A 25,341-nucleotide genomic window follows, 5' to 3' on the forward strand; every position below is an offset into this window, starting at 1 on the left:
TTATCCACTTGTCTAAAGTACCTATAAAATAAGGGTACCGATTGAAACATATGACACAGATAATGTCTATAGTAGATACCTTCCGAATTTATGGGAGCTGTCTGTAAATAAATTATATATGTTATTGTCTTCCTTCCAACTGGGAATAATTTACCTAAAAATAAATTCATGCAATTTATTCACAGCATTTATATTAGTTAGTTAACTCTACATTGATCAATTATTTCTTGCTGAATATTTTCTATACGGCAACAACATTGTCTAAATTATTTAGAGCTAGTTATTTTATTCTTCACGATGTGCCTTATTGGAATCATTAACTTTGGGCCAAAATCAGCTTTTTATCACTTTATACTAATTCGCATTGTTACTGATAGATGGCATTCGTCAAAAAAAATATGTAACACATGACGAACAACCAGCACTGTATTTTTAAACGTTTCGTTGTTAAGTTAATTTTCTTGAGTGTCACTTTATTTGTTTTCCTCATTAAACATCGGTAAGATTGCCTAATTATATTTGTAATGAGAGGAAGGGCTTCAAGCATTTCGGTCAGTTAATGGCAGTGACATTAGTCGTTTACAAATAAATAGAAGTGCTCACCGTCTAGTTCAGTAAACTGCGAATGATTTAAGAAGAATGATTGCGTAGGTGAGGAGAAAATTGTGCAACGGTGACTTTAGCATTATTTTACCCGTTCGTTCATCATGTAAAGTTTGGCCTAGACTAAGATACTGCTGTGTGGAAAGAATTACTTGCGGCATTTGAAATGAATTTTCGCTGTCTTTTAGTATGGAAATTTCGCAATAGGGAACCATAAGGGTAATATGTTTTTCTATAAATCATTGTGTCTTAATGGGAACACGTTCTTTGCTCAAAGAGAAACTACAAAAATAATACATATTTATCAAGTTGATGCATGTAGGAAAAGTATCTGAAAATGACTATACGACTAAGTGCCTCGTGCACAAAGCTTATTAAATTTATAGCTGCAGCCTTAATGAAATGTTGGGCTTTATCCAGTGCTGCTGTTTTCGCTTGCTTCTTTCTGTATTGGGTATATGGGGGTTTTTTGGCCTTCCTGCTTCTATGTTTTGCCATTACAGGTAAGGAATGCATTTGGACTAAGTTAAGTTATTGCTATGAAAAAGGTTTATATGGCATATTGTAAAGTGCTTATTCGTTTCTCTCAGGAATTCTCTATCACACAGAAGATCAACTACTTTTTCATCCAGACCAGCCGAGTCATTCCCGAGTATTTGTTCCGGTTCCCACAATGTTCGGCCTACCATACGAAAATATATACATTCGAAGTTTAGATGGAGTAATGTTGCATCTTTTCTTCATCCGTCAATCTGGAGAATTGGTATCTCAAGTTCCAACTGTGCTTTTCCTTCATGGAAATGCGGGAAACATGGGACACAGGTGTGCCAAACTTTAATAGCTACAATTTGTGGCCGTTTATGTGACTAGAATAAAAATAGAGTAATGCTGATAATTAATTTTCACTGTATAAAAAGTGATTTAAGTTATAAGTTAAGGTCGTAAATTCGATTAGACGTTTTTCTGCTGTTCATAAACGTTTTTAATGTCTACAAGTTTTGCACTTAGTACATAGTTGTACAGCACTGCTCAAATTACAGCTTTACGAGTCAATTATATACAATAGCAATTTCTTACTCTTTGAAGACACGTGACCAGTATAGATATTACTAAACAATCGACAAAGTAAACACTGAAGGTGTCAAAGAAATGGTCATAAAACATTATGCACTCAAGTTTCTCCAAAGATATTCAGCATAAAGTTTAACTCTGAAAAGACAGTTCATTACCCAGAAAGCTCTTCACGTAGAAAACACTTTTATTTTCAGGGGGTATAATCATGATAGAAATATGTATTTGTAATATATGACGATTTTCATATATTCTGAACTTCTCTTGTTATCTCTATTTGTTGATTCTTTTACCGCATTTAAATGGCATGTTGCAGTAGAAAATTCATTGCTAGAAAAATTCTTAGACAAATTCTCTATAATTGTATGTTGTCATGTGTGCACTGAACTCATTAAGTTCCAATACCTTTGCAAATGAGACAAAATGTGCATGTAAGCTGAACTCACTATCAGTCATATATTTACCACGGCTTTCAAACTGGTGTTTTCCATTCTTAATCTGTTTAAATAGAGTGCCCAGTTTTGTGGGAAAGATGACCGTCTAGTTGTTCAAATATGCCCTATTAGGTGGAATTGCTGATTGAGCCTATGTGACCTTCAAGTTAGTCACAACCATATTTGCAAGTAGTTAAGGTTTTTTTTGTCACATGATTTATCTGATTGGCCTGAACCTGGGAAATCATGAACTTGCTTGTTGTATATCTCCAAAAAAGATGCTTTTATATTGTGAATTCAGGTCACTTTGACTAATTCTACCAGCTTTGCCAAGAATAAAATCCACAGCACACTTTGAAATTATTTTTATAAATTTATGATCCACTCCCATTATTTGGATTATCAGAACCAGTTTGCCCATGTCCAAATATTCATCTGTCACCCACTGAACTCGTGTCTTGTAATCTTCATATGAGTTGGCTTGAATGGCTGAAGGGCAACACTTATTCAAATGAAAGTGAATTGTTTTAAGCCTTTGAAAGCTTATGGAGATTTCTCTTCTACAGGTTCATGTGCTGGATTGAGCTATAATTTTCACTTTTACACTGGCAGGATAGGTCTCATTCAGCATGAAACCCTATTGTTAAACTTCAGTTAACCATTTTATTTTACAAAGTAGGTTGCACAAAGTAGTGCATTATTCCTCAGTCAGTGACAGTCTATTGATGGATGGGAAACTTAAAACAACAGTTGGAAGGCCACATTAGTGTGACTCAGTTACTTTGGTTTGTAAATGTTTCCCATTGATCAGTAACTTGAAATGGGTTGCCTCAAATTGTATTTAGTCTAATAGTTTTTTTACATTTGATGAAAAGGGTGCTTCCTATCAACAGCTTGAAAATGTTAATTCTTCAAATTTATATGATTAAGTATCTAGCCTTTTATTTTTCGTTGGTGAACTCTGATTACTTATTTATTTCACATTAATTTGAAAACAGCACTTCGGCCTTTACATAGGACTTCTAACAATTATGCAACAAAGACAATTACAAACATCCAAGGTCTAGGTGGAGGAAAACCCACCTGTGTGGGAATCCCACCCACGACCCCTGGGTTGACAGGCAAGGACATTACCCCACTGCCACCAGCACTGGAAATTGCAGTGGCTACTTATTTTAACTTGGTCTTGCCCTGCAAGCTGGCATGATAACATGTCCCAGGGGGTGTTAGGTCACCAGCCATAAGGGTAATTGGTGATTAATGAAATTCCAAATGTTTTTCCCCAAAGTTCAATTGTTGTACATTATATTTTCTGTTATTTTGGTTTTGATCAGTGTGAGGAAAAGAGGGCTCCCAATATTAATTTATTTATCTGTCAATTTCCCTCTACTCATCACTGGTTTGAAATTAATGGTTGTATGTACAAGGAGAAGGTATTTGTAGGGTTCTTGGTTACAAGCATGGATAAAAGGAGAGAACCAGATCCTACCCTAAAGTAAACCTAGTATATCCCTTTCAAAAATGTCAGCTCCACCTCATTTCTAAATGCTCTGTTTTAAATTATATTTTTAAAACGCAATTGCAACCTGACTGATAACAGTATTGGTGCCCCCAAAAATATGCTTAGCTTAGAGCTCAAAACCTGCGGTTGTAAAAAAGAGTATTGCCAATTTTGGGAAGGCTGTCATAATTCATGCAGGAAAGTTGCGATTTCCTTAATCACCTGTATTTTCATTTTTAGGCTCCAAAATGTTGCTGGGTTGTATCAACAGGTGCGATGCAATATTCTGATGCTTGAGTATCGTGGTTATGGGCTGTCCCAAGGAGCTCCATCAGAGGATGGGCTGAACATGGATGCCAGGGCTGCCCTCAACTACCTTCTTTCTCGCAATGACATCAACTGCTCGGAGATAATTGTTTTTGGCAGGTCGTTGGGTGAGTTGATGAACTCCATCCACTCTTAAACCCCCTTTCATTGCTATAAGACCTTACATTAATGAATATGGTGGGATAGGAATTATGTAATCCTTAACCTCATTATTAATTTGATCTCTCAGAAGATATGCATTGCTTTCATGTTTCTTCTGTTAAGAACATAGGGATTTTTATTCACTTCCTGTGGATTACTGTTTGAATGTTACATGGAAAAAGATTAAAATTCAGGTTCAAGATTCAGGGATTACTTTTAAATATTTGGAAATTATCCCTGTTCCCGGGGTATTTGAAGAACTAAGTGATCTGAAGTCATGCACATTTAAGGAAAAATGATATCACATTGTAATGGTCATTTTCAAACTTCCATTAATGCTCATTATTAATTAAAAGAAGACCTTCGTGGATGATGCTCTCATATATTGTGCAATAATGGTGAAAAGTGGGTCGTGGTAGTCCAGTGGGTAGGGCGTTGGACTGCTGACCGGAGGGTCCCGGGTTCGATTCCCGGGCAAGGCACTCTGGGCACCTACAGCTCCACCCAAGCTGTGTGATTATTCGGGTACCAGATCTTCCTGGGAAACCATAACCGGCACAGGGAAAGGAACTGGCCCCCCTACTCTGATGTGTGAATTTCATATGCCGTATAGGGCTTAGTACTGGGTGAACTCTACCATCACCTACTAAACCGACCTTCAGGTTGATTACTGTGTTTATGGTTTAATGGTGAAAAACCAAAAATTCTTGCCTTAAATTGATGATTCTAATTCATGTTGTTGGCAGCTATCATTAGGCATGCTAGACATTTTGAGTCAATTAATTACAAATAAATTGTAGTAGATGTATTCACTGGTCATTCCCCAGAGGTTGGATGTTGAGCGGCTGCTTGCAGAAAATAAGTTAAATGGCTAAAGAATATGCTCATAATGTCAACCTTTGTGTAATGGTATATATGCAACAGAATGTTGTAAACTCTTGTCACTGTCTTCAGATGATACATGGCTGTTGCAAAGTCATATCCCAATCGTCAGGCCAATTTAATATGTAGTACAGAGAACATCATAGGATGGTGCAGATGGATTCACATTAGTCCTCACAGCCAAGGGTTATTGCACTTCCAAGGTGCATTATTCTGAGCCAATGGTCTTTTCCTCAAGCATTTGACAACATTAATAGATGGCACCTTGTAATCAGGGCCATCCTCAATGAATGTAAGATGTTCCTAGGCAAGTCTTGGACATGAGGTCTGTTGTAATTCTTCTTTTGATGGACAAATGGTGGTTGTTTTTGGTTTCAAAAATTAAAATATTGAGTTATCAATTATGGTATTCATTTCCACACAAGAGTCCACATTAGAACAATATTTATTTTGTGTAAGTTAATCCATAGACAGCATAAATGGTAATTAATACTCCCATTACTACCATCTGATTACCACCTTAATTCATTTCTTAATATCCAAAATATGGTATTAAACATGGTAACATAAATGTATAAAATGTTTGTTAAATTTACTTCCTTTTCCTTTATGCCTACAATATGGGAAGAGCATCATCAATATTAGTCAGTTTTTAATTTTTTGCTTTCTATGGAATTTTTATGGAAAATTGTGTGGAATTACAAAGTCAATAATTTCTTTTCATTTCAATATGTTATGTAAATTTCATAAAGTTATGCGGGAGGCAACAAATTCTATGGAATTGGTTGGCCAATCAGATAACCATTCTTCTGGCCTTGTGACCCTTGGGCTATTCTTGATTGATGTTAGAGCTGGGAAAGTACATTTCCCAGAAGCTGCAGTGATTGTTATTGCATGAATTGAAAGGTAATGGGTATAATACTTAGTGTCAGACCAAATTGGAATTTGAAAAGCATCAATACATTCATTATATGGTGCCAAATTTGTCTAAAATACTTGAGCTTAACATACATATATATACCAATGATATCATTGGATTCAACGGCAGATAGTGATGTATCAAGGTCCTACCATCATTTTTGTAGGCTTACATCCTCTTGACCCTTCAAGGTAGGCATATCAGATACAAAAAAATGTCACTTGCTATTTAAACTGTGAAAGGTTACCCATAAAAGGATGAATAGGAGGTATGTTAAAAAACTTCCCAAATTATTTTATTACAAAAAAATACTTAACTAACAATTTATTGGTTAGGGTCCCCTTCAAAGTTGTCTCCTTCCCAACTCAAACACTTAATCCCAATGGTATTTTCACTTCTTTAAACAGTCCTGGAAACCGATTCTTCCCCGATTCTTGATAAACTCCTACGTAAAATTTTTCTCTATCTCTGGAATGGTGACTAATCTTTTTCCTTTGAACATTTTAGTTTGGGGAACAGGAAAAAGTCGCATGGGGCCTGGTCTGGTGAGCAGGGTTGATGGGGAAGCACAGCATTCTAGTTTTTGGCTAAAAACTCACAAATTATGAGAGGCAAATGAGCCGACGTGTTGTAATGGTGAAAAAATTACTCGTCCAAAGTTCAGGCTATTTGCACCTGGTTCTCTCTCTTAGGCATTTCATAATCCCCAGGTAGTACTCCATGTTGACTCTCTGGTCTTTAGGTAAGTATTTGTGATGCACAACCCCCTTTGCTTCGAAGAAAAGTCAACATCACCTTGAAATTCGAGCGAACTTGCAGACCTTTTATGGGGCAGAGAGATGTTTCACCACTCCAATGTGAAGGTTGCACCTTTGTTTGAATATCATAGCCATAAACCCATGACTCTTCATCTGCTATGATCTTGGACAAGAAGGTTTCTTCATCTTCGGCTTGATCAAACAGTGCCTAACAAACTTGAACTTGATGTGGTTTCTGGCCTGCTGTCATCAGGCGAGACATGAAAAGGGCAGTGACTCGATGCATTCTCAATTTTTCAGTCAGGATTTCCGTAGCATGATCAATCAAGATGCCACATTCTTCTGCAAGTTTCCTGACAGTCAAATGTGGATAGCACGAACAAGATCATTCACTTTCTCAAGGTAGGGGTCATCAGACTGGGTTAACCACTTATAACATGCAGCGCAATTCATAGCATCCTCACCATAAGCCTTGGTGATCAACTCAAAAGTTTCTATGAATGATTTGCAGAATTTCTTAGAATAATGCCACTCCTTGAAAGAGCTCATTTTTGCAGATTCAATTTTTTGCTGCACTTCACAAACACCCCTTTACATAAACAACCATATTTAATCAAAAAACAAGATAGCAACAAAGAAGGCAATTATTTGGGAAGTTTCCGAGGACACAACTCCAAGAAAAAAACAACCAACTGGAGCGCGCTATTCAAAAGGTTTGGGAACCTTTTGAACAGACCACGTACCAGTGTCAAGAAGTGTGTTAAAATAATTAATGGTGTACTGTGTTTAAGTCACTTACATTTTTATCACTTGATTTATAAGAAAATGTCTTATTTTTTCTCATAAAAAGTCTTTCTTTTGCAAAATGGTTTGAAGATACAATCCATGGTTCTTCTTACAGCGTAAAAGCCATTTTCTCTGTATTCTAACGATGTATATTTATTGTATACATTTTGCTAAATACCCTGGGACAGCGGTTGCCATCAGTAATAAAATGATGATAGCCAACGGAGAAATTCTAAAAAACCAGCAGCAAAATATCATGCTAATATTGTTTGGATTAAACAAGGTTTAACCATTTTGTGGCAATTAAACAGTTTTTAGACGTCAAGGGTATAGCAGTCGTAATGAAATAAGTGTAGATACCCTGTTAATAAAATTGAATTTTAATGGCCATTATTTTATAAATGTTTGTATGTTTTCAAATAAATCTTGTTATTGAACTGTGGAATTTGAAAGTGAGTTTAGTTGTCTGTGAGGACAAATGGTTTGTGACTGCTGTCCTAGATCAAGATTACAAGAGTAGGGCATTATGCCCAACCCTGAGCCTTTGTAACAGTTGTTCATTGTCACCTTTTTAGCTCTAGCATGGATAATGATTGAAATGTAATGGAGTTTTATTTGTACTGATACCCCAACAAAAGAGTAATTACCATAAGATACCTAGGCCCACATTTTTCCTCCTCACACGTAAGGTAAACAGATCAATGTTTTGATGCTAGAAAATGAGTGCACTAGGTTTACATTTAAGAAAACTGTTAACAACTTGTCAGGTTTTTTCCTTAATTTGTAGGTGGAGCTGTGGCAATTGATTTAGCATCTCATCCAGAATATGCATCGAAGATTTGGTGTCTCATTCTCGAGAACACTTTCACAAGCATTCCAGACATGGCAGCTGTCCTTCTTGGCTGGAAGGTTCTGAACTATTTACCACTCTGTTGCTACAAAAATAAGGTACGGCATGCAAAAAAGAATTACAAAAGAGACTACTGCTGGCAGTCCTAGGTGTTTATTTAATGGTCTCAGAATGTTTCTACATCTGTGAATTTGTTACAGTAGTTTGTACTAAGTTCCCGAATGCACTGTGTGGATTTGGGAAAATACTATTCTGTAAATAAGATGTTGAATTAAATGACCTGTGTGGATCTATTGCTTGAAGTATAGTTCTAGCACCATGCCTTTCATGGGGAGCAGATATCAGGACAATATGTGGATCCGCTTAAAAGAAATTTGGCTTCATTAAACGGGTGGTGGGGAAATGTAATAAGAAAATTAAAGAGAGGTGTTATTTTCCTTTAGTTAGACCTCATTTGAAATATGCCGCTTGTATTTGAGATCCTTGGGAGAAAATTTGGCAAAAAGAATTAGATAAAGTCCAGAGAAAATCCGCCAGATTCGTAAAAAATGGTTATAATAAGAACAAAAGTGTGACGGGTCTCTTAGGGGATTAAGGCTGGCAGCCACTTGAAATACGAAGAGAAAAAGTGAGACTTTTAGAAAGATTCAGAACAAACAAGTTAAACGATGACACTAAAGGAATTATTATGGCCCCACAGCACTTAGGAAGATCAGACCACAAAGATAAAATAAGGGAGATAGATTCCAGTACAGATAGTTACAAATACTAATTCTTTCCCCCGAACAATCAGAAATCATAATAGTAGGAAACCGAAGTCACTTTAGAAATGTTAAAAACATTGAATTTACAAGCCGGAACCAAATTAAACATTGCAAAGATATCAGTTACATTCGTAGGTGCATGTATATGTTAGTTTTTGGGTGGAGAGAAACTCAGCGTCAGCATTAGCCTACTCTTAATGAAAGGCGCCAAGGGGTCTGCAGTCAAATGTTCCATCTGATGGATGGCGTACTCACTCAAAGTGCTCTCTACAAAGTGCCTAAGTAGGGATTGGGGTATCACTGAAAAATATCTGCCTCCACCAGGATTCAATCCTTGACCTTCTCAGTGAGAAGCAGTAAGCCACCGCAACATCCCGATCCCCAAATGTTAATAGTCCCTGGTAATTGGGTATAATGGGAGTAATAAATATAAATATAGTTTTAACAATAAATATATGAAAGAAGACTATTGTTTTGAAAATAAAGTTAGTAGAAACTTCTTTTAATGAAAAATAATGTCATACTTAATTCATTAATATGCAATGCTTGGCCCAGGGAAATGAAAATAAAAATTCTGTGGGTCAATTTTAAGCTTATGGATAATTTTTTCATTAAGAATTGCAACAGAAAGAATCAACTGATATTTGGGTAAATATAGTTACTGGAATAACCCAAAGACAGCTGATTTTGCCAAACAATTTAATAATTAGAATCAATGAAGGTAGGCCTTAGAAAATGATTGACAAAGGCCAGTCATACTTACATAGTTTTGCTTGTCTGATATGTCATGGAGTTACATGTTAATGTCTCACACTATGTGCTTTGTGCTTGGAAACTTCTTCTGGGCATAAATAATTGGGAATCAGGAAAGGAGCTACTGAAATGCATGTTCAAAAGCCAATCATGCTGGCATGTTTCATCTACCCTGTGTGTGATAGAGGTACTAGTATCTATGAATGTATCATAATATATATGCTTCATATATAAGATCATCTCAGATTATGCACTAAGTAATTTGGTATTGAAGAAAGCAGCTACTTAAATGCCAGGGTTCGGCATGGTGCGGTGGCTAATGTTCAGGCTTCCCGCTGAAAGGGCCCGGTTCGAATCCTGGAAGCGGCTGATATTTTTCAGTGGTATCCCAATCCCTACTTGAGGTGCTTAGTGGAGAGCGCTTAAGAGTGAGTAGGACGCCCATCGAATGGGATGTTAAACTGCAGACCCCTTGGCACCTTTCTACGAGAGCAGGCTAATGCCGATGCCGGGTTTCTCTCCACTCTTCCTTTCCCATCCATCCCTAATGGTGCAACTGGCCTTAGCTGTCAGTCACCTCCCCTAAAACGACCACTACTGCTACAAATTAAATGCCATACCTAGTTGTAATCAATTTATTCATCACAACATAGGTATATGAGGATGCTAGTTGAAGTTGATGAGAGCAATTTTCAACTTATAGATAGATAGATGTCTTTATTTGGGCGAAATTGAGACCAAATGGTCCCTTCTTCCATTTAACCCGTACAACTTATATCTAGAAGATGAAATACAGCAAGTACAAGATTTGGGTATCACACGAGTGAAGGTAAATGGCAAAGAAATTAACATTCTCCAGTTCACAAATGACATGACAGTAGTTGCAGAAATGTAAGAGGGTCTACAAGCAACTCTGAATGCCGTGGGCCAATTACTAATGAGAATAAAGTATGAGCATGAACAGGAAGAAAACTAAAATCCTTTGTTTGGAAGAGAAAAGCTGAAGATGGGTATCACGTTTGTGAAACTAGAGCAAGTGTAATCCTTCATCTACCTTAACCTAGGCATTAGTGTTACTAGGGATGGAAGAAGTTAAACTGACATCAAGCAAAGAAGCCTTTCATGAAAATAGGCAGCTACTATGCTTAAAGAGCCAGAGGCTGCAATCAAGGAAGCAGTTGTTCGAAATATTCATATGGAGCTTAGTACTCTACGGATCAGAAACTGATAAATTTGGAAAAGTGGACCCCTAGAGAATAGAAACCTGGTCTGCCTTTGAAACATCATGCTTAGATGATGATGAAGATTAAATGGCCTAACAGCAAATGGTGAGGAATGAGGAAGTATATAGAAGGATAGAAGAGGAATGGTCTCTAAGGGAAGAAGAACTAGATGGATTGGACACACCATAAGGCGGAAAATAGATTAGTTAACAACATAATGTGTAGTAGGGAAAATTGAATGGAAGATCGTATGAGGAAGACCAAGAGACAAGTACTTAGGATTAATTGAAAAGGAAGTAACTCACAGAAGCTAACAGGGGTGAGAGAAGATATACAGGCAAATTAATGCTGAATAGAGAGGAATGGAGGACTGCAGTAAACTGATGATGTATATTACTTATGACTTTATTATTTTGTAAGTGATGATCACATACATTACCATGTTCTTTTGAATGATTGTGATTGTGTGTGTAGAAAATAACATACTTGAAAAACACCATTTTGTTTATCTCCAATGCCATAGCATTAGAATAGTAGAAACAGGATAAAAATGGGGGGATCAGTGACCAAATCAATATTTATCAGCATCAAATAGGTTTTATTCAAAAGAAATGATTACAATGCCATCTCAGGAATGAAATAAAACCAAAAAGTAGGGAGAATCTAATGGGGAGGGGCTATGAATAGGAAGCAAAAATATTAGTAATTAATTATTCCAATCAAACTGGAATAATATGCTCATGGAAAGTATTGATTTTACTTTGAACTATTTGTTTATTTTGTAGAGATAATTCTGGCAATTTTCATATACTTTCAAGTGAAAGTTGTACTTTGAGCCATATGAGGACAATTTATATTTGAATATATGTGTATAATTATCCCTTCCTCCAAAATTCCAGTTTCTGTCACAGACAAAGATCCAGAAATTGGGCGTATCATCGGTGCTATTTGTGTCTGGACTGGCAGACACGTTGGTGCCCCCTCGCATGATGTGTGATCTCCACTCGCTCTGTCCACCATTGGCCACGCAGAAGCAGCTGCTGCAATTTGGTGCTGGAGGGCACAATGATACTTGGAGCTGCCCTGGATACTACCGATCCATTGCTAATTTCATCCACGACTGCCGCCTGCGTTGCCAACGAGGGGGCCAGCATCCCCCCATTCCTCTCGAAGGCCCTGTAAAGGCCCCACCCATGCACTCAACAGGGGATGGAACCCTTCTGGTGGTGCAGTCTGGGGGTGATGCTGCCAACTGCTCACCCCCATTACGGCACGTGGCATCGCTGCCTTTGACACACTCATCCTCAGCACCGCCCACTTCAGCACTAGGTCCATTAAGGCCCCCAGGGCCGGGCCCCCCTTCGCCTCGGGACACCTCAGGAAATGCCTCAAGCACCTCCTCTTCTCCACTGCTGTTGAGTAAGACATGCTGATGCCTCATGGGTGAACTGCCCCTTCCTCTCTTGGGTTAACGGAACTGGAAAGAATCAGGTTGCACTCTGGAGCAAAGTGATTCTCACGCTGGTGATGATCGTCATGCCACTGCAAGGTTTTTAAGACTTTTTCATCACTATCCTGTCACAGTAATAGTGTTCTTTATTTATTATTATTTATTTCTATCACTAACATTTTAAAATAATTTTTAATCACCAATTTTTAAAAAAATGTAACGTGTGTATTGTTTATGACTTCACCATTTGCGTGTGACCATGTTCTTTTGAATAAATAATGATTGTGATCAAAGGCCTTTTGTTGAAAGGAGGATTGTTTCCTTCTATCTCAGAATGAGAAGAATATTATGGAGACATGCTTCAAGAATGATTTTGAGTGGTGGGACATGCCCAAGTGGGGTGGAGTAGTAGGACCTAGAACTGACTTTGAAAGGAGAGACGACCTTAGGGCTGGAGGATTTGGAGGAGAGATGGTGGTGTAGTGCCTCACGTCATCTCATTTTAGTGTCACCAAGTAAGCGAGTGTTTTGTTGATTATTGCAATTGTCCATTATAACGTATTTGGAGCAAGTATTTGCAGTAAAATAAATTAAAAAAGCACCTGCAATGATGTCTTATTTATTTTGTATATTGACATTAAATGAGATAAAATATTTGTGTGATTTTTAAGACCATTAATTTAACCCTTTGCACTCGGGTGCTTTTTTCTCGATCGCCTTAGTCTACTCGGGATTCAATTTTTTAAATACCCCAAATTTACTAAGCATGGCACTAGAATGAAAAACTTGAGTTTCTTTTCATACAATCTTATTTATTTGGATTTTTTGACATAATTATTGATAAATTTATTGATAAACCATCATTTAAACTCTATAATTTTTCATGGTATGATATTTTTGGAAGCATTCACCAGCATGAAGACCTGGTTTACATTCACATGTCTCACAGATATATATCGTCTCTCTTCTTCCTCCTTTGATTTTTCGATTAGAGCAAACTGCACAATCTTTATGTTTTTTGTTAAGGTGAGGTGTGATTAAATGGAGTTTTCCATCTAAACGTTGCTCTATGCTTGTGGATGGTAATCTAACCCTGGAAGTTTGTGTACCATCTCGGAATTCTCCAACGAGATCGTGTACTAGTTTCCTAACAAATTACACATGTGAGATCGGTTTTTCATTTTTTCTTTGTTGGCATTCTTTATACAATATAAATGAATTTACAACACTGACCTCAAGCCCCCAGAAAAACAATTTACGCCACCATTTTAGAGTTTTCCTCATGAAACAGTACATGCTTGTGTAATGATCTGCTGTATCAACTCCCCCCATAAACTTGGTATAGTTTGTCACAACCTTGGGTTTGAAAACTATTTCATTCCCACCACCGCAAACTCTTCTTTCCATGGACTCAGTCTCTGCAGTGTCCCACGTACTGAGAATTGTGACTATCCTCTTTGTCTTTCCATGCAAGGAGCATTACATTTTCATCCCTGTAAGCTACTGTCTCTCCTTTCTTTAGCTTTGGATGTTTGATCACAGTTGGATTATCTTTCTTATTGGGCATTATTGTCCCTGTCAAGTGTGTTTTTTCCTTTAGCAATTCCCTTGCAAGAGTGACACTAGTGTAATACCTGTCAGTGAAGAAATGATAGCCTTGAGAACCAGATACTGAGTTCTTCAATCTTTCATGCAGTTCTAAAACTATTCTGCTAGTAAAAGGGAGATCAGGTGTCACCAATGTTTCAGTTGTTATTCCACCATAATAAGGGACAAATGATGTACGTAACCGCTTTTGGAATCTGAGAGGACATATAGACGAATACCCCCTTTTGTTGGCTTTTTAGGATTATACCTGATGAAGTGTATCTTTCCCTTGAAACCAACAACAGCCTTATCAATGGAAATCTCCCTTCCAGGGCAGAATCTCTCCCTAAATTTCATTTCAAGGTATGACAGGAAGCAGTTTACCTTCTTGGTTCTTGTTCTCAAATCTTTACTTGACTTTTGATCATTTTCAAGTGTAACATCCAAAATATTTTCAAGAACCTTTCTCTTTTGAAAACAGCTTGAAAAAATGGAATATGAGACTCAAAATCCGTGGACCAATAACTCTGTAAGTTAGGGTGATTCAATACACCCATATTTAGTATTACGCCAAGAAAAACCTTCATTTCCGCAATTGTCACATCTTTCTAATTATTCCAAGTGAATCGCGGCGATAGTTCTTTCTGGCTAATTTTATGCCTAGCATACTTCTTAGTTTCTTCTGTTGTATTTTGTATCAATGTGTCTGTAAAAAACAACTGAAAAAACTCTATTGGTGTGGCATATCCAGAGGGAACTTGAGGTCCAACACGTAACTGACCAGTGGAGAAGGGGATTCTGCTAGGCTCATGGTCATTCACAGATACAGCATTCCACTTTTCTTTTCCCGGTTTTCCACCAGAAACACTACTTTCTCTGGACCTTATGCCCGAATGCACAATGCTATCACCTATAATTACATCACTATCACTTGAATAAACAATTGTGCGTCTTCGTTTTGTCGTTATGAATTCAACGTCACTGTCAGTACATTCATCCTGATCTTTGGACGTTTTCCTTTCCATAGTTCCACTTGGCCCAGCGACTGGTTCATCATCTCCAAGCGCATTCTCAGATAACTCACTTTTGTCACTATTATATTTGTTAATAAATTCGTCAGTTTTGATGTAAAATTCTTCGTCGCTGCTTTCTAATTCTTTGGAGTACTTATCCATCGTGAGGAGGTGAAAATCGTTAAGAATGAGCAACTACTAGCTGGCAAAGCATTTGTCCAACTAAATGGAAAGCATCTGTTGTAAAAGAACCCTCTGTAATCAGGGAAAACACCTGCGCTATGCTTCTGGAAATGTAATCAAATTTCGGGGACTAAGATATGGAAGGTTCTTTACCATAGGAGGATGATGCAACCTCAAAAAACCACGACAAAGGAAAAGTGCTAGGGTTCGAGTTACTGTGAATCAATCACTCATGTCTTGGACACTCTGCAAACAATGATGAATCAACCTCAAAAAAGTATGACTCCAGGAAAAGGCCTAAGGTTCGTGTTTTACTATGAATATAATAGATCATATCTTGGACCCTCCTACTCGTGATTCTTGACTATGCAATGGATAGGAAAAGAGCACGCAGAATGTTTGATTAGACAGCGGACCCTAGGAAGAAAAGGAAATGAAAAAGTCCAAACTAAAAAGAAATGAACTATGAATGAAGGATCAGCTGACTGAGGTAACTTTACATTCTGGCGATCTTTTTTCAGACACCGATAATCTCTAAAAGACATTGCTTTACATTTAGCTGACTTCCAAGTAATGAAGGGCAAACAATGCAAATGAAAAAGAACTTACAACACAGTAAATAGATTACAAAAAACATCTGCGTAGCTGGTGGCATCCTTTGGGAGACGGCATTTATGTCGACGACGACATCATGGGTCGATACTATTCATTTATAAAACAAGCCATGCTATTAATTAAGCTTTAACTTTCCTTTCATGCAGATGATTACAAGAAAAGTTATTGGAAAAATAGACAAAAATCCCAATTTCCCTCGCGGTGTACCTCCGTGTCGAGTGTGGCTCAACATACGAGCTGCTGCCGTTGCTAACCGTGTCGAGTCCCACTCAACATCCAAGTGCAAAAGGTTAAGTGAAGACATCCTGAAACTCTGACTACCCAAATTTACTTAAGAAATTTACCTATGGGCATAGTTATTAATGAAATGGCATAGTTTGGAGAAGAGAGTGGAAGAGAGAGGTTTGGGGATGATTTGTAATGAAATAATTCAAAATCGTGTTAGGCAGGAAGTAGTATTGACCATTTCAAAGAAACTCCAGGGGATGCCGCAACAGTAACTTTTAACAGAGTCATCCACTAATGTGCATTCAAATGCACATTAGTGGATGACTCCGTTAATCTGAAATATCTCAAGAAATTTGTCTCCTGAAATTTGTCAAGATATAAACAGACTAAGTGTTTAAATTCGGCTTTAACCTCGTGGACTGTGGCGCATCACGCATGACTACGAATACCTGTGACATTGTGTGTATGGTATTTTGTCACAACATCTTGTTCCTTTAAAGCCCCCAAAATTTCAGAGTTTAAGAGGATGCCTCGATGGCTTAACTGGGTAAAGCACTCGACTGGACCTTGAGGAATCCATGTTCAAATCCCGGTCAAGGCGAATGATTTTTACACTCTGACATTGTTGCATTAGTATTGGCCATTCAATTGGTTTCAGAATCATACATTTATGGTAATTCCAGCATGTTTTTTTATGAACCTGGATAGATAATTATCCTCTTCTGAGATCGTACCACCAACAGCTAATTTTGTCATTTGTATTGAGATAAGAAGTCCGTAATCCAATTAATACTGTAAAAACCCATGAACCACACACCTTTTTTCTCTGTAGCTTGAAAAAAAGGTAGACATCTTACTTGGTGGCGTAGTCCTCTGCTATATCAGCCCTTCTCAGAAAGTAGTCTTTAATTTCTTACGCGTTCTCGTAGCTATGTGACATGGTTCTTTATAGCTTGCCATGATGTCTTTCAAGAGAGACTAGTTTTGTTGCTACTTCTGTGATTAGTTTCCCCTATTTTTCAGGTTTTGACAATAATTGTTCGGTCCACTCCCAGAAATACGTGTAATCTTTTATGCCATACTCTAGTTCTTCTAACTAGGTCAAAAGTGTGAATTATGGAAATTAAAAAGTTGGTAAAAACGAATATCTCTATATATGTTGATGTGTTATTCTGCGCTGATCATAATTTTTTTTGTCTCTACGGCACATATACGATCAATTCTACTACCACAGAGTAAATTTGGAAATTTTTCCTCTTGGTGAATTGGAAATTAGAAAGGACTATGACAATGATTTTGCTGTTTGTTGGCTGTTTTCAATATTATCATGGCATTCATATTTTGAAAATTTTCTCAAAATTCCATTATAGCTCCCGCAAATGATGTAGTAAATGTATTTACTTCCCTTCCAAGTACTCACCATTCGTTGCTATGCATTTATTCCATCTTTTTTTCCACTGTTTAAGGCACCCTTCGAAGTCCTCAGCAGTTAGGCTTTTTAGTTTTCTCGTCGTTTCTTGCTTTATTGTGTCCATATCTTCCCACTGATGTCCCCTCATCCCATTTTTGCATTTTGGGAATAGGAAAAAGTTGCAGGGGGAGAGATTTGGCTAATGAGGAGGATGATCAAGGATGGCGATTGAATTTTTTGCCAGAAAATGGCGAACAGTCAATGCTGAATATGCAGGTGTAGTGTCATGGTGAAGGATCCATCCATCTTGTTTGGTTAAAATAGTGTGCACTGTTGATTTTCCTAAATTCAGTTCATCAGCTATCATTCGGACAGTGTTTTGACGATCGGTGAGGACAAGGGACCGCACACGATCAATGTTATCAACAGGTGGTTGAAGGTCGTCCTGCCCTTGCTTCATCCATGGCGTCTTGTCGGCCATCTTTAAAGTGCTTATTCCACTGGAAAACAGATATTTTCTTCAGAGCATTATCACCGTAAACAGCTGTAAAGATTTAGTAATTTCTTGATAACTTCTTTACCGCACTTCACCAAAAAACTTGTTGCTTATTCGTTTCTCCATGATTTCACCAATTTCCATTTTCGACTAATGGAAAAAAAAAAGAATTACAGAAACCAATGCAACTGGCACCATACGCACAGCTCGACAATGTGCCAAGCATAGATGGTTGGTTGGGTCTCAGGCAACTGGTGGGGCTATAGTCCATGCCATTGGCGCCAGATTGCACCAGTTCACGCATAAATAACACAGACCACGTATTTTTTCTCTCAATATGTGATATTTCAAAGTTTTTCCTTGATAATCAAAAATAGGGTACACATGAGTTTACTTGGTAACTATCTAAATAATGCCATAAAATGTTGATATTTTCATTTTAGGAGCCTTGTTGCTTTCTTGGAAGCTGAATTTTTTTAGCCACCAGAATATAACGGAAATGTGAATGCATGGCTGTTGACTTAACCAGGCGTTTGGGCTAATACGAGGGTAAGGTGAAAAGTTCTTGGCTTTGCACAGAAATGATGTTCCAATCAGTGAAAATTTGTGATTCCTGCCTGGGTGCACATGTCATTAGTTTGCAAGACAAGCTTTAACTTGTTCTCGTGAGTAGTTTGTTTACTTGTATTGTTGCAGTAGATGTCTTTTGTGTTTTTTGTTAAAATGGATAAAATCTTGATTTTTGTGCGGTCATTAAATTCTTCGTTTTGGATGGATTAATCCTTACGCAAATTCATTCAAAGTTGATAAAAGTGTATGGGACTCTGCTCCTTCAATATTAACTGTTAAAAAGTGGGCAGCTGAATTAAAACTTGGTCACACATCCCACGAAGGTGGCCCAAGTGAAGGATGGCAAAAAACCGCAACCACATTGGAAACCAGGGAAAAGGTGCATGATACCATGTAGGGCGTTTGGCGAGTGAAGGTGAGTAAGACAGCTAAGGCCTTAAGGATATCAAAAGAAAGGGAGCAAAACATCTTGTGCTAAGAATTAGGGATTTGAAAGCTCTACACAAGGTGGGTGCCGCATTTGCTAAATGACATTCAAAAGCAAATGATCGAACGATTTTTACTGCAATGTTCAGACTGATTCAAGAGGGAACCGACCGATTTTGTGCAGCAATTATCTACATGGATGAGAGATGGGTCCACCACTGCACGTCAGAAACAGAACAGCAGTCAAAGCAGGGAGTGAAAGCCAGTGGTTTAGTGCCAAAGATAGTGAGGTCGATCGCATCTGCTGGATAGGTCATCACTGATGTATTTTGGAATGCAAAAGGGATCCTGTTCATTGATTACCTTTAAAAAGGCAGAACAACTACAAGTGAATTTTAATGAAGCCTTCTTGACCAGCTGGATGGCAAAATTCACGAGAATAGGCCTGGCGTGAAGAAGAAAAATGTCAACTATCACCAGGACAACCTGCTGTTACCTGCTCACAAAGTTTCGTTGATGATGGGAAAACAATGGACTTAGGGGTGCAATTTGCTCAATCATCCCCTTGTTTTCCTGATTTAGCACCCTCAGACTTCCATCTGTTCCCAAATTTCAAGAAATTTGTTTCTAGGAAGTACTTAAAATTCAATCAAGAAGTTGAAATGGATAAGTTGAGACCGTTAGATGGATATTTTTACAACCTTCCAGATTCTCATTTCCCTGCAGGAATACTGATGTTGGAGAAATGCTGGACTGTGTGTTGAAGTCAAGGGAAATCATGTTGAAAAATAAAATCATTTCCTAACTGAAAATCAAGTCTTTCATTGTCAGGCCGAGAACATTTCACCTTACCCTCGTATGTAGATGAATTAAAAAAAGAAAAATTGCATATGATGGTAACCTTGAATACTATGTCAAAATGGCCACTTAGCACAGAAAATTGGGTAATCTGGAAAAAGTCTGGAATGCTCAAATTCTTCAAAAATTGGGAAGAGAGCAGATTTATTGTTAAGCTGGGAGTTTGATATGCAAAATCTAGAATATTATGTGGGAATCGTAAATCCTTCGTGAGTTCAGTTAATCTTCCCAGTAATTTATTGCTCATGCCAAACCTGGAAAAACTGACGCTCTAATTGGACTGAGTTAAGTCAGCTTGTCATCATGTGGTATTTGAGGGATGATTCTCCAAAAATTTTTGAAACTAGATCGAAAAAACTCCAAAGAGAATGCAAAAAAGGAAGGACTGCTCCCTGGGAAAATTGGGAAAAGTTCAGGAAGAGGAACTCATGAAATGGGTGATCACTCTCTAATACTTAGGAAAGTCAAAATGTGTAATTTCAAGTCTTGACACTGAACAGTGATATGGTACTGATGTCTTCTTGCTGTCAAGCTCTTTAGTCTCCATGATGTTCAACAGCTGACCAAAACCGCAATAAAAAGGTCTCTCCCAAAAGTAGTAGAACTGAGTCAAAAAAAAATTCATTGCCAGAATTGATGCAGTCACTCAAAAGCCTTTGAAGTAGCACCCTTGTGTGCCCACACACTGCTGCCAGTAGGTTTTCCATGCCTTGTATGCCTTCTGGAAGGTGGTGGCCGGAATGCTGCTAAGCTCTCATCACTTCCTATTGTAACACTTTCACAGAGCCGTGGTGACTTCCTATTGGCATGGAATTGAGGTAGGGGAACAGGAAGAAACCTGGTGGGACATTGTCTAAAAAATTTGGATCCTCACACACATGGTGGAAAAGCTCTTGGCAGATCCATGCCCCAGTTTCCTTTTGTTCGTCTGAGACCGCTCGCGGCACCAATTTCACACACCTTTCTCATGCCCATGTTTTCAGTCACAAGTCGATGCTCATTACTTTTAGGGATGCCAAGTGTATCAGAAACTATGCAAACACTTTGCCTGTGATTCATGTCCAACAAATCTTTAAAATTTGCAAGATTTTCATCACCTTTTGAGATGGCAGGGTGTCCTGAATGTTTGGCATCTTCAACATATTCTCTACCCTCCTGAAACAACTTGTGCTACTCAAAAACACCTGATCTACCTATGGCATTATTACCATAATCTGCCTTGAGCATGTCATGAGTCTCTCCCAGTTTTGCCCTGTTTCATGCAAAATTTGATGGCATAGCCCTGTTGCAACAACCAGTTCATGATGGAGTGTAACAAGGTCATGTTATAGAGGTTTCGCAAATGAACAATCCACGCTCCGCCAAGGTTGAAAGCCAAGTGCCACTGGCCTCCAGCCTTTCCTGAAACTTTCCCTCCTTGTACCCAGCCAGATAAACTACCGCCCATCCATCCATCTATACGGGGAAAAATAAGTCATACCAACTTTGGATAGACGTTATAGAAACTTTCCAAATTCTTTTTACTGGCTGTAGGAAATTACCTAACTTTGCATTCACAGCAAATAGCTCACATACCTTCTTTCAAAGCCATAATGGTTTACATATTAATAGCCTATTAAGAAATGTGCCTGGCATAGTTTCATAGATCATTGTATGTTGCAATGTGAATCATTAAAGTAATATTATAGCAATTCATAAAAATAACATTATGCCTTTTGATGGCCCATGTATTTAAGCAGTTGCAAGTGAAATAGTTGTTAATGGAAAATGTATTAAAGAGAGAAGCTGCCATTTTATTCCAAGAATCCAAATCCTAGACTGATTTCACGTTCTCATAGTAAATCAAATGTTTGCATTTTATTGGGGGAATGAATTGGGTGCATCATGTGAGACTTATTAGATCTACAGAAAAATACTATAAGCATGAATTTGCATAATTGTAATGAAAATTAAAGGGTCCATTTAATTTAAATGGATAACAGCTTGCAGACTCATCCAATGACGTTTTATTGGAAAACTTGGGAAGCAATGTGTTCCTCAGAACAGAAATGCATCATTTGAGTTTAGGCAAAGGGAATCGGATTTCTGCATGATTTGCTCCATAGCTCTTACCACTTTTGGCAAAGCGGAATGCGATTTAACCTCCAGAAGCTATTTACTCTTCTAATCATTCAGGTTCAATGACAGAATGGTATGAATTAAGACATTTGGTTTGTCGATCGACACCATGTGGTTCCTTGCACCTGAGTTGCGAAGTTACATCCAGGAAAACATCTTTAAGACCCATCTCCCGTCTTTATCCCGAACCATAGGTTTAGAACCTTCCTGAAGACGGCTATTTCGAAGGTTAGCAATAATCCAAGTCATAGTGGTGCATGACGCACCGCATATACTCCGCGGCTTGTGGAGTCATTTTTCCGTCGGGTTATTGCCCTGCTCTGGGTCGTTGATAACTCCGGAGAGGGCCACCTCCGATTGGTGGACTCATTCTTTGAATTCCTGAACGGTCATTCTTTGAATTTCCAAACACGAGGGTAGGCTGAAAACTAATGCACACATGCATGTAGACCACAAAAAAATGACCTTCAGAGGCACTCCTGGTGGCATGTGAAAGTAACATTCCTCCTCAACACACATGCGCAGGTTTGAGGTCGTTACAATCATCGTGTATTTTGAGAAGCAGAAGTTTGGAGACGTGTTCTAGTGGTATGTCAACGCGAGCTAAACCGCGTGCTATAATCGAATTTTTCACCTTCTCCCCATAGTCCGAGGTTTAATGATTACCCTTGAGGTGTCTCTTGAGTTGAGGAAAAAATCAAAAACCAGGCGCAAGATCGGGGGAGTAAGGAGGCATTCCAATCAACGCTGATTTTTCTCGTCCGTAAGACGGCGTGGTACCCATCGCGCACAGATTTTGACGGTATCTCAAATGTTCAATAGTGAAGCCGACACGTTCATTGTATATTCCCATATAGTTACGATACGCTTTTGAGTGATTCGCTGGTCATTTTGAATCAAATCTTCGACGAGGTTGCGATGTTTATCGTCTGTGGCAGTGATCGGTCGTCCGCTACGTGTTTCATCAACAATAATGGCTTTTCCAGGAACTAAACCACGAAATTTCACTACCCATCAATTTTCAGTAGACCTATCAACAACATCGTCACCATAAACAGCCTTCGAACGACGATGAATCTCAGTAGGAGTCACTTTTTCAGCAGTTAAAAATTCGATAACAGCACGCTGTTTAACTCGCGTTGACATAGAACTACAGGTTCGTCCGGAAAATAAGTGTACTGACTCCTGGGCTGGGCGCGCCGCTCCAGGCGCGCCCAGCACCGCTCTGACGGGCTGCGATTGGAGGGGGGTATGTTGGCAAGCGACGCTGAAAAAGGCAGTCGGCTCTGAGCTGTGGTGTAGTGAGGAGCTCTGTTAACGCGAACCTCCACGCTCGACCCACGTCACGGAACGCGATGCCGAAGTTTTTGGAGCAGCGTTATTCCATCAAATTTGCGGTAAAGCTTGGGAAATCGTCTACCGAAACTGTCGGTATGATTAACCAGGCTTACGGGGAGTCAGCCATGTCCAGAAACATGATCTTTCGGTGGCACAAGATGTTCGTGGTGGGCAGAGAAGAGGTCGACGACGAGTCTTCGAGAGGTTCCCGATGATGCCTTCGCGGGAGCGTTCCAGGAATGGGAACGCCGCTGGAACAAGTGTATCGACTCACAAGGGTCCTATTTTGAGGAATATTAGCTTAAGATATGTAAAAGTGTAATAAATTTTTTTTCCTGAGCTCAGTACACTTATTTTCCGGACGAACCCTGTAGAATACGCCTCCATACTTCCGCTTCTCAAAATACACTGGATGAATGTAACGACCCCTGCGCATGCGTGTTGGGGGGAATGTTACTTTCACATGCCTCCAGGAGTGCTTCTGAAGGTCATTTTGTTAGTGGTCTACATGCATGTGTGCATTCATTTTCAGCCTACCCTCGTAGCTTTTCCCAGAATTGAATTACGTGTATCCATCTTCTCCTGATGTTGTTTATCCTGTGTAAATATATTGTTTGTTTGTGCCTAGAAGTTGTTTTTATCTGGTGACCTGATCTTCAAGAAGCACGTTCTGCAACGGCTCAATGTTTTGTGTTTGTTTCATTGTGTTTTCCGCAAATTCTTGGAGAAACGTGTACAGTATACCTCTTCCGTGTGACGTTTCGGAATTGAATCTTTTAATCTAGCTAGAAGTTTTTTAATTTTCCGAATTGTAGTGAATCGCGGGTGCGACTCTAATTTTTTAAGGTTCTCGCATTTTTTTCAGTCGTCCAGCGACATAGGGATCCAGTCACGTAAGCGGCTGGTTCTTTTTCTTATATTATTTCATAGTTCCTCGCCATTGTTACTTAATTGACTTTTAATGTGTTCTATATTTTGGAACACGTCGAATGTTTTGTTTTTTTCTTGAAAATAGAGTGGATAGATGGGAGAAATATGAGTTTATGGATTCATCATCTATTTGCATTCTTACCTTCATCTATAGTTCTTGCCCAATGATTATTCACAGTGTATAATATTGGCTGCGACTAATTTTATGCACACATGGTGTGTATTAAAAGTTTCGGAAAAATAGATTCATTTCAGATATTCCTACAACGCCTCAACATTCTTCAAAATACATCCTTTGAGCGTCGACACACTTTTGCCAGTGGGCTTTTCACGGCTCGAAGGCTCCTTGGTAGGTGGATTCCAGAGGACCCTTAAGAGTGCGCGTGCCAGCTTCTTTGACGGCACTTAGGGTCCCATGGCGGTGTCCTTTCAGGGAGGATTTCACTTTTGAGAATAGGAAATAGTCTGCTGACGCCAAGTCGGAAGTGTAAGGGGGTTTGGGAATCGTCGCGATGTCGTTGCAGAAGGTCATTGCAAGCAGACACTCGACTTTGCTCTTGGTCGTCCGTCAAGACTTTCGGGACGAGTTTAGTGGAGATCAGTCGCATCGCCAATTTTTGAGTGATAATGAGGTGTACTCTCATCTCATCAATGCCAATACGATCTGCAATCCTGCGCACACTTAATCGACGGTCTAATTTCACTGCTTCACGCACACTTCAGGAAAATATTGCTACCGATACTTTTTATACAAACCGTGAAAGTCTACGTTAGAAAAATTAAAACTTAATTTTCGATAAGTAGTTGACTGGTCTCCATGGCTACACTCTTTGTTTTCTTCAGCTGATTTCATCCACATAATTGAAGAAGGTGATTGATAAATGGACAACTGGATTTGTCTGAAGTTATAAAATTGACAGGTATGTGTAATACTCAAGTAATTTCCGCAAAAACTTAGACTTTTTGTGGTATTTCTCCGGCCACATATTAGATTATGACATATTTGTTTATTTTTATTCAGAACTTGTGAATGCTTATAATGAATGCATATAATCCTTGTTAACGTTTCATTTTATCTCAATCCTAGTCTAAAATGGCTCCTAGTG

At 38.6% G+C, this 25,341-nt stretch overlaps 1 protein-coding gene across 4 annotated transcripts; it reads left to right on the forward strand.

The window, feature by feature from the left end:
* Positions 1 to 434: 434 nt before the first annotated feature.
* On the forward strand, positions 435 to 25,341 carry Bem46 (abhydrolase domain containing 13-like protein Bem46). 4 transcript variants are annotated; one of them, XR_011701741.1, is made up of 6 exons: positions 435 to 1,106; positions 1,194 to 1,425; positions 3,850 to 4,043; positions 8,210 to 8,370; positions 11,912 to 12,977; positions 25,323 to 25,341. XR_011701741.1 is itself a non-coding variant. In XM_071590494.1 (5 exons), exons 1-5 carry the CDS (start codon positions 941 to 943, stop codon positions 12,443 to 12,445), a joined length of 1,287 nt encoding a protein of 428 aa, XP_071446595.1. In that variant the 5' UTR covers positions 435 to 940; the 3' UTR covers positions 12,446 to 13,070. The 4 variants fall into 4 exon arrangements, 1 of the variants encoding a protein (XP_071446595.1); XR_011701742.1 differs by lacking the exon at positions 25,323 to 25,341 and adding an exon at positions 18,439 to 18,565; XR_011701743.1 differs by lacking the exon at positions 25,323 to 25,341 and having other exon boundaries at positions 11,912 to 12,561; positions 12,796 to 13,070.

The sequence above is a fragment of the Hetaerina americana genome, unplaced genomic scaffold (assembly GCF_022747635.1).
Source record: "Hetaerina americana unplaced genomic scaffold, ioHetAmer1.1.p SCAF_4, whole genome shotgun sequence".
NCBI lineage: Eukaryota > Metazoa > Arthropoda > Insecta > Odonata > Calopterygidae > Hetaerina > Hetaerina americana.